The sequence below is a fragment of the Geospiza fortis genome, unplaced genomic scaffold (genome assembly GCF_000277835.1).
Source record: "Geospiza fortis unplaced genomic scaffold, GeoFor_1.0 scaffold11, whole genome shotgun sequence".
Classification (NCBI taxonomy): domain Eukaryota; kingdom Metazoa; phylum Chordata; class Aves; order Passeriformes; family Thraupidae; genus Geospiza; species Geospiza fortis.
Window position 1 is genome coordinate 5,773,457 of NW_005054304.1, and position 13,028 is coordinate 5,786,484.

The 13,028-nt window shown below is 41.9% G+C and overlaps 1 protein-coding gene across 1 annotated transcript in view; it reads left to right on the forward strand.

The window, feature by feature from the left end:
* Nucleotides 1-13,028, forward strand: part of ADGRL3 (adhesion G protein-coupled receptor L3) — a 482,184-nt gene that overhangs the window by 220,427 nt on the left and 248,729 nt on the right. The window contains 2 exon segments of the mRNA XM_031066355.1: nt 7,935-7,955; nt 8,691-8,904. Coding sequence (XP_030922215.1) covers nt 7,935-7,955; nt 8,691-8,904 — 235 coding nt within the window.

Below are 13,028 nucleotides of genomic sequence, written 5' to 3' on the forward strand. Positions count from 1 at the left end.
GGTCCCTTCCTGACTTCTTTGTTTTTTGGGGTCGGTTAGTTACTTTGGTGCAGTTTTATGTTTGGGGTTTCCCCCCTTCTCTTTTTCTCCTGCCCCCATTTTTTTTCTCCTGTGGTGAGATAAAAGTAAAATTTGGGCTCTGTTTCATCTTCAATGGCAGACTGTCTCCAACTTTTGAGAATACATTTGTGTCTTGGCCTGCTGCAGTTATCCTTGTCTTGCTTCCTGTAGCCCAGGGCTGCCACCTCCCAGTTCACAGGGGTACAAGATGCAAAAGAGCATTTGGGAAATATCCACCTAGGCCACCACTAAATCCTCAAACCTAAAATAGCTCTGCTGGTAGCAGGAAAGCTATTCTAGCTTTGTGTTATTTTAGAATGGGTAGGAATTTCAGCTAGTGTTTTAAATGGGAACAAAAACAAACTGTAATTTTAAATGAACTTATTATATAATATGAAATCTGAAAATTATGATCAGATTCTTTTTACTTAATGTTCTTAGACTAAACCCTTGATGTTCATTTATCTAACTGGCTCTATGATTATACCTGTTACGGTGGTTTATAAAGGTTTTTATATGAGATTAAAGATTAACCTTACTAATGGCTACAATTAAAACCTACACTGGAGTAATTTGAAATGGAGCAAATTCTGTTATTACTCAAATCTTCTTACTTCACCACATTAATTTGTGCTGTATTAAATGTGAGATACCAAGGTTGTTCAGCAATGCCAAAGTCAAAGCTTCTCTGGTTTTGAGTTTTTTTTGGGTTTTTGTTGAAGACAGTTGAGTGCCTGTTGCAACTTTGAGTTGGGTAAGAACTACATGGCATGTTTTTTATTGCTAAGGACCCCAGTGAAATTTGTGGTGTATGAATCTGTAAAAAGGACTGGTCCCTGTGGCTCAGAACCTAATGCTTCTTTTATTGAGAATACAAATGTCTCAATGTTATGGCGCAGGATATAAAAGCTAGATTTTTTAATAATGTCACTGTTAGGCTGGAGGGCAAGTTTACCATAAGGGTTGGTTATAGAAATTAAGCACCACAGTACAAGCCTTTAAACTCTGACACTTTCCCTGTCTGTGCACAGCTTTCCTACACTTGAAAGGTAATTCACATGAAAGAAGCCTGTAAATTTAAAGAACATTTTTATTTAATGTGTGCCTTTCGTTACAAATTAGATGATCCACTGCAAAGGAAAAGATACTTGGGAATAGCTTTTTTCCTGTGATAGGGCCTAAATATTAATGTACTTGCATTCAACGTCCCCTTGGAGGCCACATTTTATTTGTCTGTTGTTCTCAACTTGTTGCTTCTGCTTTAATTAAATTCATTAAAGTGACATTTAGCTCAGCCTGGGACTATGCTTCTGACCTCTGATTTGAAGGTAGGTTGTCATGTTTTTTTGAAAGGCACTCTAAATTCAGCCTCCCTTCCTTCTAAAAATCTTTTGCTTTCTCCCTATGACCTGAGCTAACCTTTTCTGAGCTGATTCAACTCTATCAGCCCAGCAGAAATCCCCCCTTTCCCTTCTCCTCTTGCTGGTTTAGTTTCTTGGTGAGTTACTGACTTGCTCTGCCTCATGAAGGGGTGCAGCAAGCACAGAGCTTGGATGGATGCACATCCAGCAGCAGAGCCATGGCTGGAGATAGGAGGGTTTGTCTTGGGCAGGAAGCAGAAGCAGGATCCCTTTTCCTTCCAACAGCACTCGCCTGGCAGGTGCTCTTACCCCAGAGCACGGCCCCTTCAGCAGCCTGGAGGGTGGTGGCCCTTGGTGACACCGTGCCCTGCTGTAGAGATCAGCTCCAGAGGGGTTCGCCTCTCCATGATAGGGGGAGCTAAGTGAGGATGGGGCCTTGCTGAAAGGCAAGTTTGTTGCAGTTTTCAGAGTTTCCCATCTCTCACTAATGAGGCAGCAGCCCCTGAGTCCCAGGAGGTGGGAATGGGGAAGGAGAAAGGAAGTGCAGTATTGCTGGTGCTCTGCTTCCTCCCACTGGCCTGGTTTGGGTCTCTCTGGCTCAGGCTGTCCTCACACAGTGCCTCAGTCACCTCCTCCTGTCAAACTCCTCCACTCAGAGCTACCATCTTGATTCTGTGGTTTTGTTCTTTTATCACTTCATTTTCTTCTCTCCCAAGGCTTTGCAATGACCAATTTCCCTTGTGCGCACTCGCCCCTGGGTGCAAATGCATCCACTTCACTGTGGTTGTCTTTTTCTAGTGATCTTCCGCAGTACTCTTTGCCCGTGAGTTTTTTTTCTCTCCTCTAAGAAGATACTGAGAGATTCTAAGATAATCTAATGCTTCTTACTCATAAGGAAAGCTCCTCCATACTTGGGTAAGGGTTTGGGAATGTGAGGGGAGAGAATAAGGATATTTATCAGCTCAGCATGGCAAAGAGGTGAGGGAGTATTGGTGGTATGAAGAGTGAGCAGTAGAATTACCCCAGGATGTAGCTGCCTGGTGCTTAATCCTCTGGCTGCTGTCCCTGGGCTTTTTGGGCATCCAGAGGGTGGTGGAAAGAGCCAGTTGCTTGTCCATCCCTGCTTTGAGATCTTGCGTGCCTAGAAATGCAGAAAGAGATCTGCCATGGAAATAAAAGGTGCTTTCCATGAAGCTTGTGCATGGAGACAGAGGCTTGCTTCAGAGATACTAATTTTAGGACTTGTGTAGATTTTGAAGTTTTTTGTGCTCCTGCTTGTATCCATAGTTGTGTCACCTTGGAAAATTCACTGATTGTGTGTGAATTTTGGCAATCCCTACAGAAAATCTGCTCTATGTTTGCTACAACCTTCTGTGAATCCTTTTTAATTGTGGGAGAGGGCATCAGATATAAACTTACAGATGAACATCTCTTCTATTTTCACTCATAGAAGCTGGGAGCAAATCCCTAGCAGGTGCCCCTTGCATGCTATAATAGAGATAGAGTAAGCAATTTATGGAACCATAGGATAGTTGACCTCAACCTCCACATAAACAGCACAGGGAAGTTTATGAGGATTTTCTGGTTTTTAGCTTTTCTTTGGTTGCCTTGGCTGGGGTGTTACCCAGCCTTCTGTTTCTCTTCTGTTTGTTTGGGTTTTTTTTGGTTGTTTTTTTTTTTTTTTGTATACTCCATCCCACCATGTAAAAAGATGCTCTTTGAGTTTGTGAAGTCTGTTCGTAGCTGGCTGTGTGCTGGCTAAGGGGGATCAAGGTGAAGGTGACCAAAGGAAAGTTGCAAATTGCTTTTGATATTATCTATAAAATAAGAAAGCCCGAGACAATCTAGGGAGGATGTGGGTATTTGATTCATGTGGGGAAACCAAAGCTGAAGCCACATGCATCACTTTCTGAGGATGCATCTAATTCTCTTCTTCCTTTCCATGGTAGATTTTAGAGTGCTTAATGGGGGAGATAGGATCATGTTCCCATTTTGATAGATGAGACAGCAATCAGCTGAGGCACATAGGGGAGAGCTGGGAATGGGGACCAGGACTGTCCAGCCTTGCACTGCTGATGGCTCCAGCTCTTCAGCCACACTGGCTGCCTTCAGTCTTCCATTCTTCCCCGGGGGAGCTGGATATGAATGTTGCAAGCATTTGCTGCAATGTCTTGGCACCAGCCTTTGTCTGGATGCACCTTTCTTTAACCCCACTGCAGGCTGAGAGTAGAAGAAAGGCTTTTCCACCCTGTCTCTCTAGAAAAGACATTGTTTGTGTTTTTCTTTTTTTTTTCTTTTTTTTTTTTTTAATTTTCAGCAGCTGTAGAGAAAGTGGGGGAGAAAGAATGGTATTTCCATATTTGTATATTAATCATAAGATTTCAGAGAACTTTGGACCAACCAAAAGCTTTCTTAAGCTTGTCAGAACTTTGTTAATATTTCTGAAAATACGGGGAAGTAGGGGTATTGGATGCTTGAGAAATGTTTGTTGTCACCATTTTTAACTCCAGGTTTTGCTTTCTACTAATATTGCTCTTGAGATCAGAGGCCAGGCATAATTTGGATTAAGGAAAAGAGAGACAGAAGAAATACTGAGCAATGTCTGCATGCAAACAATTTGTGCACTAAGGAGACTTTATGTCCTAATAGGGAAAAGTAGGGCCCTGGTTTAGAAAAGCACTTCAGAATGTGGAGTGAGCCCTGCAAAGCCCATTGACTCATTGACTGAAAGGGATTTCCACTCCTACCCACACCTGAGTAGGCTTGAGAATAAGAGGAGGGGGACTTTTTTTCTTGTTACTTTAGGATTTTTTCCCCCACAGAGCCAAGGTGAACTGTGGGAGTATTAAATACTGCAAAATTACAAACACAGAAGCATTCTTCCAAACTACTAGGAAACCTCTTCCCCCAGCATGCTCTGTTTGCACTTGGGAACAGTAAGTCAGATACTTAGCTGGGCAGACCAAATCATATACAGGGCTTGTGAAAATAATTATCTCTACAATTCCAGCTTTTGTTTCACGGCCCTTAAATATGCACTGAATTTTCACTCTGAAAATTCTGAGCCAGAACATGATTTTGCTGGGAAAATTGCATATAAAACCTAATTAAAAGCATCAACCCACACTTTTCTTTTAAAAGTACATCTACTACCATCATGCCTCTAAATGTAACAGAGCTCAACAAGTCTCTAGCAGCCAAGGAAACACATAATTTAAAGGCTATTTCGGCATTTGATTAAGCACACAGTGATAACTACAAGCCCGTGCCCTGCAGGCATGACAAGAGGCAATTATGTTCTGAGGTCAAAAGCGAGGGGGAGAAAAAGCACAAGATTTTGATGACTTACTTAATTTTCCAGCTCCTGAAATTAGCAGAGACAAAGGAGTTCTAAATCGCCCAGATAAAATCCTGTCATTATCTGTTGCCTTTTCACCCTTTGCTCTCACTTTGCCCTGCAGAAGCTCAGGAGGATTATTTTCCACTGAATGGCTACATTTAAACTCGAGTTGGCACACATTTAAACGTTGAAGAATTTGAAAAACACTTTTTAAGTTCTGTATTTAGATGACTGTCTGCACATAGGATCCTGGAAAAAGACACCTGTTTTTCAAAGTAGTGAGCAGACATCAGCTCCTCTTGACTTCAAGCCAACAATTAGGTCACTTATTTAGGAGATTAAATAAGGAACTCAGTGAGAGACTGTGAAGATAGGGAGCTGCTCAGAGAGAAGTGTATTAATGAATTAATACAATCGTGCTGTGTATTTCACAGATGGGCTTTGATGTATCTTGTTTCGCAGCAAAAAGCAAAACATCTTTGCTTCTTACAGGAAAACCAGTAAAAATGATTAAGTAAGATTATCATATAGGGGCACAACAACAAAAAAAGCGTTTACAAGGAGATAAACAGCCAGGGCTCTAATCTCCCTTCGGAGTATTTATTGCAGATAGTGAGGTAGGAGAAAACACCATGCAAAGGGAATGATTTGGTGGTCAATGGCAGGATGGAAAACATGCCTATTGCTTTAGGAGAAAGCATGATAGGAGATCATGCTCTATTACAATATTTAGCTGCTTCTAGTTTTTCCAGGGTGTTAAATTTTTTATGCTTTTTATCCAGAAAATAAATGTAAATGTTGACTCCATGATACCACAGGGAGGTGTCTGTAAGTGAAAGCTGTCCTTCTTAGAGCAAGCAGTCAAGTGATTATGTGAAAGGCAAAAAGGTGAATTCCAGGAAGGTTAAAGCTGCATTCAGAAATGTTTTCATCTGTCCAGAGATTATTTACTCGATAGTAGAACATGAGCTGTTATTTTGAGGAAGGGGTTTGGAAGCTTTGATTTGGGGTGTTTAGGGGGCATCCTTGAAACTGATATGCATCCAATTTTAGTAGATCAATGCTTTAAAGTCTCATGTACAGGAGACACACCCATGACACTAGAAATGTGTTCTCATTTGAGGGAGAGAAATGTCTTTAATGGTTTTGTAAATTGCTGTTAGTCATTCTCAATGTCTTTTTTCCAGCATAACACAAGAGTCAAGGTTAGCTGCGTTTGTACAGTATTGCTGTTTGACAACTATACCAGGTTTTTATGAGTGAATTCTCAGGCATTTAATTTTTTGTGATTTTAAGCAGGGTTTTCCTCAGCCTCATGTGTCAATTGGTATAGAATACTTACTAAAAAAACACCCCAAAACATAGGAATTAAGAGCAAAAATATACTTTCTGAATTGTGTGGCTCCGAAGTTTTGTTTCCTGTAGTGAGAACTGTAAAAAGTAAAGTAGTATTACCAACTCTCTTTGCCCTTTGTATAGCTTGTGTTAACCTTCCAGAGAAAATGATCCAAATTGCCCAAGGACTGGGCAATACCATAGCTCCAAACAGCTAATATTGCCTATAAACCTCATTTTGTCATTTTTTTGGCAGTTAAGAGGAGTCATCTAAGCACATGGCAGGAGGAGGGAGGGCCCTTGGCCTCAGCACTCTGCCAAAAGCTGCTAGAAACCTTCTGCCTCCCATGTCACCAATCTGCTCAGGTTTAGCACAGAACAGGCTTGAGAGGAGAGCTCACCACAGCTCTTTTCCAAAATCAGAATCCTGGCATCAGAAGTTTTTTGGTCAGCACTGGCCTTCTGCCACAGAGTCCAGTGTTTGACAGAGCAGAGCCTGCTGCAGGCTTCTGTGGACAGACCGCTGTAAGCAAACTTAATACCTCTTGAAGTTGTTTTAGGGCAGGCTAAAATTGCTGAGCTTTGCTGACTCTGCCTTTCTGGCTGGCTTATCTCTTCTATCAAATGTTGTCTCTAACATCGTCCCATCCTTCTTCCACTCACCTTTTTGACTAGTGGTATCAAGCTAAGGGTAAGAATGAGGCAGTGCACCTTAGAGGTTCACGCTTGTCCTCCTCGTTTTCCTTCTCTTGTAACAGGACCAGCTGGTGGCAGTGAGAATTTATGGCATTACACAAATGTATGGTGCAATTTGAGCCCAGGGCAGAACGGTTTCTCCAATCTCAGGGAAGGAGGAGATCTCAAGTGATCCAAACCCTAAAGCTGTGCTAATTGTGCAAGCTATTATTCAAGAATAAGCACACGTCTGTCTTGGGAGTTTGGCAATTAGTCCACAGCTCTGGCACACCAGGGAGGGTCTGATATCAAAGTAATCCCTGCTGATTTACAGAAATCAGAATCTAAGAATCTGTCCAGTGATACGTAAATGGGACAGCTGACAATAATGGAAGGATTCATGGAAGTCAGTGTGTTGGATTGCTGCCTAACAGACAGGGCAGCCTTGATATAGTCAAATGGTATTCTGAGACACAACAATATAATCTTATTTTCCATAAGGAAACTTGGTGTGCATGTACCATGGGGAAGTTTTATGGAGCAAACCAGCAGAAGATTGGATGGTATTTTTGGTTTGGGGGAGGGTATTTTGGTGTTTTTATAATGGGGGCAGGAGGAAAGGGAGTTGTTGAAAGATGCCTGGTATCAGATAGGCCATGGATCTACTGGAGGCTTAAACCTCTCACCCTCACATAGAGACAGGCTTGGGTTGTATGTTGAGTTTTGTGGTTGGAAGTGTACAGATGTCGCTTGGAGGGCACATCATCCCTGTATCTGGAAACCTTTATGGTTCCTTTCATTCTTGTGGAATAAAGGAGGAAAGGAGTTGGCTTTTATTTCAGGTTGTGACTGGTGTGCTAGGCTGGGAAACAAGTATTTGGTTCCTAGCATCACCATGGCTTTCCCATGAGATCTTCTGGAAGCTGCAAAGCCCTTCTGCGGCTGAGTTGAGAAAGACAATGTGTAACTACTTCATGTGGATATTTGGGGATTAATATATTCACGTTCCTCAAGCTGTTTAAGATCTTTGGATCAAAGAGGCTATAAAGATGGGAAATACAATTGCTTGTTGTCAAGTGGCATTGTTTACTAATACTTTAGGGCTTTGTTTTCAAGGCATCTCAAGTGTGTTTCTTTTTTTTTTTTTCTTTTGCAAACTGTAGCCTGGATTTCTTTTAAAACAGGTAAGATTTCTGAGAGCTCTTTAATTTCACAAGTATTTGCCAGCTATTTGACTATCTAGGCAGATCCAATGCAGAGCTAAGACTGGACTTAAATCATCTAGTGTCCCATAAATTGGCCTTTCCATGGAAAGTAGGACCCTGCAGGGCCTAAACTTTGGGATGGTTGCCAGAACCTGCAGGCCATCCTCTGGCATGCTGCAGGCTACAGCAAATGCCATTAGGATCACTTTTTCTAAGGGCTAAGAAAAGGACCAGGAGCAATACAGATGTTATTACATCTGCTGTAGGACAGGTGCAATCTTGCTGAGCAGGTGGGATCCTGGTTCTTGGATAGCTTGTTATCATAAAATTTTCTTTGCTTGTTCAAGTACAGCACAGGACTGTAATTTTGTATATCAAAGCCAACTAGTTTTTCACCTGGTAAGTAGAAACAATAACAATGCCATAGTTGCTATTTACCTGTTTCAAGAAGGGATTTCTAAAGCCCTGTATAAAAGGGATCTATGGCTTGTTTTTAAAATGAGAAAATCAAGTCACTGAGTGGAGAAGTGATTTCTCTGGGCAGCCAGCAAGCCAGTAACCAGACCCCGTTTCTGCAGCTCTTATCTGAATGGTACCGAAACTATCTCAGCACAGCATATGGGTAAAGCCTTCTGCTGAACGTGATTCCGCTTTTAATTTTAGCCTCAGTGTGGAGAGCCAGTGTTGACTGTGTTTCTGTGTTAATCCTTGCAGCTTTCAGCCGTGCCCCAGTGCCCATGGCTGTGGTCCGAAGGGAGCTGTCCTGCGAGAGTTACCCCATCGAGCTGCGCTGCCCGGGAACAGATGTGATCATGATCGAAAGTGCCAACTACGGCAGGACTGATGATAAAATCTGTGACTCTGATCCTGCTCAGATGGAGAATATCCGCTGTTATCTGCCAGATGCCTATAAGATTATGACTCAAAGGTATAGTGCTTAATATTCTTTGTTTGCTGACTGTCGATTTTTTAATCCGGAGTGTACACACCAGTTTGTGTGTGTGTTTGCATGAGGAAATGCAGGTGCTTAGTGTGGATGTGTGTGCGCAGAATTACAGCTATCATTGCTAAACTGTGGGTTTAACCAAGTTGGTTTAGCATCACGCAGTATAAATAACGTTTCCTGTAAGTACTGCTCATCAGTCATCCTGATTCTCTGTGTCCCAGTTTTCCCTCTGAAATACCTAAATGTCAAGGCTCTTAATGAATGTGGAAGTGAAATCTTTCTCAAAATGCATATTCACTAGTTCTTGTGCTGTGTTCAAACAGAAGGCCAGTAATCTCCTTGAAACAATCAATATTTTGTGTTCAGAATAACATTTACGCTTTTCAAGACAAAAAGAGGCATCTGCATCCTTCCTGTGTTGCCAGGCTTTGTTTTAGGGGAGATCTGAATTTCTAGTCAAGCATTGGTATTCTCATTGATGAATTGCTGAATTTCTGTATAATGACTGTAGCTGTTAAGTGTGGCTGCTGTGTTTGGAAGTGGTAGCTGAGATACAGTCAGACATGTAGACAGACTGCTGTCTTGCTTGCAGAGCCAGGGCCTAACAGTTTATTCTAACACAGAGGTATCTTCAGTTTTAAATGTTGCTGAATTTTTAAGGATATTTTCTGGCACAAATGGTGTTGTGGGAAGGATTCATAAGTCACAGCTCTTGACATGTAATTGAATTCAGTAATACATTCCTAATGCATGAAAAATCATTTAGTGCATTTGACTGTTAATTAGTAATAGAGATTCGTATTTCAAGGTATTAATAATGGCATTGGCATAGGCAAAGTGTTGCTAATTGATGTCATGACAACATGTGTTTGGGTCCTAACAGTGACCTCATGGCTTAAAGCAGTGCAGAGTTTTAATGGAGCATCTTGCTGTTGTTTGCTGTGAAATGCTTTGCACTAAAATGGACTGGTGTGAGCAACATGAGTTTCAGCTGTGTTTCACATGCAAAGTGCTATTTTTGACTTCCCTTTAAGGAGTCTTGTGACAAATGTCCCCACTACTGCATGTGGCCCCTCTAGGACCATTCTTTAAGTTGTATCTCCTTGGGTAGCTGGTTGAATTCTTGTTTATAGGGTTTGTGCCAGCTGCATTTTCGAGAGAAGTGGGAAGGGTAACATCATGCCATCAGCCAGTGCCTTGGATTCCGTGTGGTTTTAGTGGAATTACTGTAATTCTCCTGTTCAGGTTGTTAGTGGCTTCAAGCAGAAACCCTTAATCCTCTGCATATTGGCAGAATAAAGCCATGTCATCCCCTTTGTGGCCTGTTACAAAGTATTAATATTTTTTATATATATATATTTATTAGTGTCCTCTAGGCCACGGCTCCCAAGCCAAATGCAGAGCTCTGCAACCTTCTGGTCAGCCCCTACATGTAGCAAGTCTGCAATAAACATTGGCCCTTGGGTCAGGGAGGGCACACAATTGTCTTCTGTGCCCGTGGCACTGCAGTGAAAGCTTCTGGTGATTACTGACCTCCAGGTATCATCACTGCAGGCTCAAATGGCTTAGCAGAGAGTTAGCAGGGAAGCTCATCTCTGTGGCAAAATATCTCTGTTCTTCCTTGTGGGCAGCAGAAAGTGGTGCTGAAGGGGATGGACACTGAAGGGGGGGAAAAATGTGCAGTCCTATTATTGGGTACTATTGAGTTTCTTGAAAATATAATTCTGGCGTTAAAAGACAGGTAAAAAAGGATAAAATATTCTACTTTGCATTTTTGTCAGTCTCATTTCTTTTTTTAAATCTCCATTAATTCAAAGAGTTGAAACAATTTAAAAATAAAGCCATTAAAATGAAATATGTTCTTAAGATGCAAACCAGTCTGTCAGCTCACAGTTCCGAGTACACTTTACAGCTGAGCCTCTGAAAAAAGTAGTTTAAAAGGAAAATTGTGACAGCCTAGTAGCTGTGGCACTAACTATGGCATTTTCTTCTGAAAGCCTCTACCTTCAAAATTAATCAATCTAGCAGTATTTGGGTGGGTTTGCAGATGAATGCAGACTCTGACACAGTGAGCTTGTCTTTGCTAATGCTGCAGGGTGGGGGAGCAGCTGCTGGGAACTGAAGATTGTCGTGACAATGAAACCTGCATGGTGATTGAAGCTGTCTGTGCATGGAAAGAAGAGTGGTATGCGCAGTGTGTGCTTATTATGCATCAATTAATTATTGCATTCATAAATACACAGTCCCCTTGTAGGCTCTATAGTCGGTTGTCTCACTACTGGCAAATTTTAATCAGCAACACTGCACAGCCAACTCAGACTTATTCTGGCATGGCTGTAGGCAGGGAGAGAGGGAAAGATGGGAAGGAAAGTGTGTGTGAGACAGAGGTGGTGTTGGTGTGTGAGCTGAGGCTGTGAGTGAGCAGATTTATGGTAGATATTAGTGACTGTTCCCCCAGCCCACCCCCACCAAAAAAAACCTGAAAAAAACCACCAAAATCCCAACAGCCTGAGCTAACATGTTCCTTTCTTCTGTGTGCTTATATAAATTAATTTTTGCACATGACTACATGAGGTTATTTTGAAAGGGAAAGGCATAAATCTTATGGTGTGTTTGTGGAGCCCCCTAAGCAGAGGGAACACAAGGAGTTCTTGCTGCAAGTATTGCCCTGAAACTCTCTACAATCTGGGGAGTATTGCTTGAAGTAAAGGGCATTTAAAGAGCTTGTAGGGGGCTATTTTATAGGACATTAAATCTCTGAGGCCTATTTTAGTTTTTTTTTCTTTTTTATTTAATTTTTTTAAATTTTGCCAGCTCCTCCTTCAAACATCCCAGCAACTGTTGTCTCTAATAGCTCAGAAAGTGTGCTTTATGAACTGAAGTTTTTCTGATGTGATTAGAAAAAAATGTATTTTGTAGCATGTTTGCTTTGGAGAAACATCTTTGCAAGGCCTGCAACAATTAATTAAATTTTAACCCTGCCCATTGTAAATTGTGTGCACTGTACCATGGGAGACTTCTATGCTCTCTCTTGAGTGACCGTGCCACAAAATGAACATATCATCCATTCCAACAGCCAGGGTTCTCTGTGAGCAATAGGGAAAAGTGGCCTCCTATTCCTGTAAGAGTTACCTTTGTTTTTTTAATGTTAACACAGTTTAGTATATTAAAAGCACACTAAAGGAAAAAGGGAAGAAAATAGCTTTTGGTGTACTCTCTTGAATTTCCTATTGATGCTTCCCACCAAGGAAGCATCTTGGGTTGAAAGCAAGGGAAGGAAGAAGAGGGGATCAGGTTTTTGCATGTATGTTCCCAGAACTTTGTGCTGTCAGTACCACCTTTGCATTTAACTTTGAAGTTTGGAACATTCTTTTCCATAGACTTTAACCTCAAATGTTGAAAAGGGGGGAGAGAGGGAAGTCCCAGTAGGAACAGTAGGAAGTACCTGACATGTAGGTGCACATACACAGAGCACTTTGATTTTTTGCTGTAAAGGCAAGAGCAAGGCTTTCCTTTTGCTTTTTGGATCCTTGTCTACCTCAGCCATCATCTGCTACTCTATTCTGGAGGAAGGAAAGGAGGGATGGAATAATGAGGCAAAATGACAAAACCAGCAGGCAGAGCAGAAGAGACGGGAGACATGTTCACAGGTCTCAGCAGTTTTTCTCAAGATCAAAGCAAAATTCTTTCTGCCCTAGAAGCGGTGGAAGGCTCTTGCTGGGGAACTCTCATCTCTCTCAACAACCAGAGAGCTCAGTTTGCAAAGTAGGCAGTGTTTGCCTTTTGCCACAGCAGAGCCATGCAGAGCTCTTGTATGCTGCCCTTACCACTTCTGGCTTGGGGATGAGGGCTGCTGAAAGCTGCTCAGCTATCTCCTTGCTTTTGCCCTGAAGGGAGGCACAGCTGGGAGCTACTGGATGTCCTGCTGGGCCTGCAGTAGCTTAGCTGAGCTAATTTCCTTTAGGTTTCAGTCTGATCTGCATGGCTTGTCCCTGTGGTTTCGGTGTTGACATCATTGATGAAGATTGCAGGTCAAGACTTAAAGGGGAAAAAAAAGTAGAAAAAGTGCAAGACTGCAGGAATGTACGACTGTGGTCAGCTGCTCT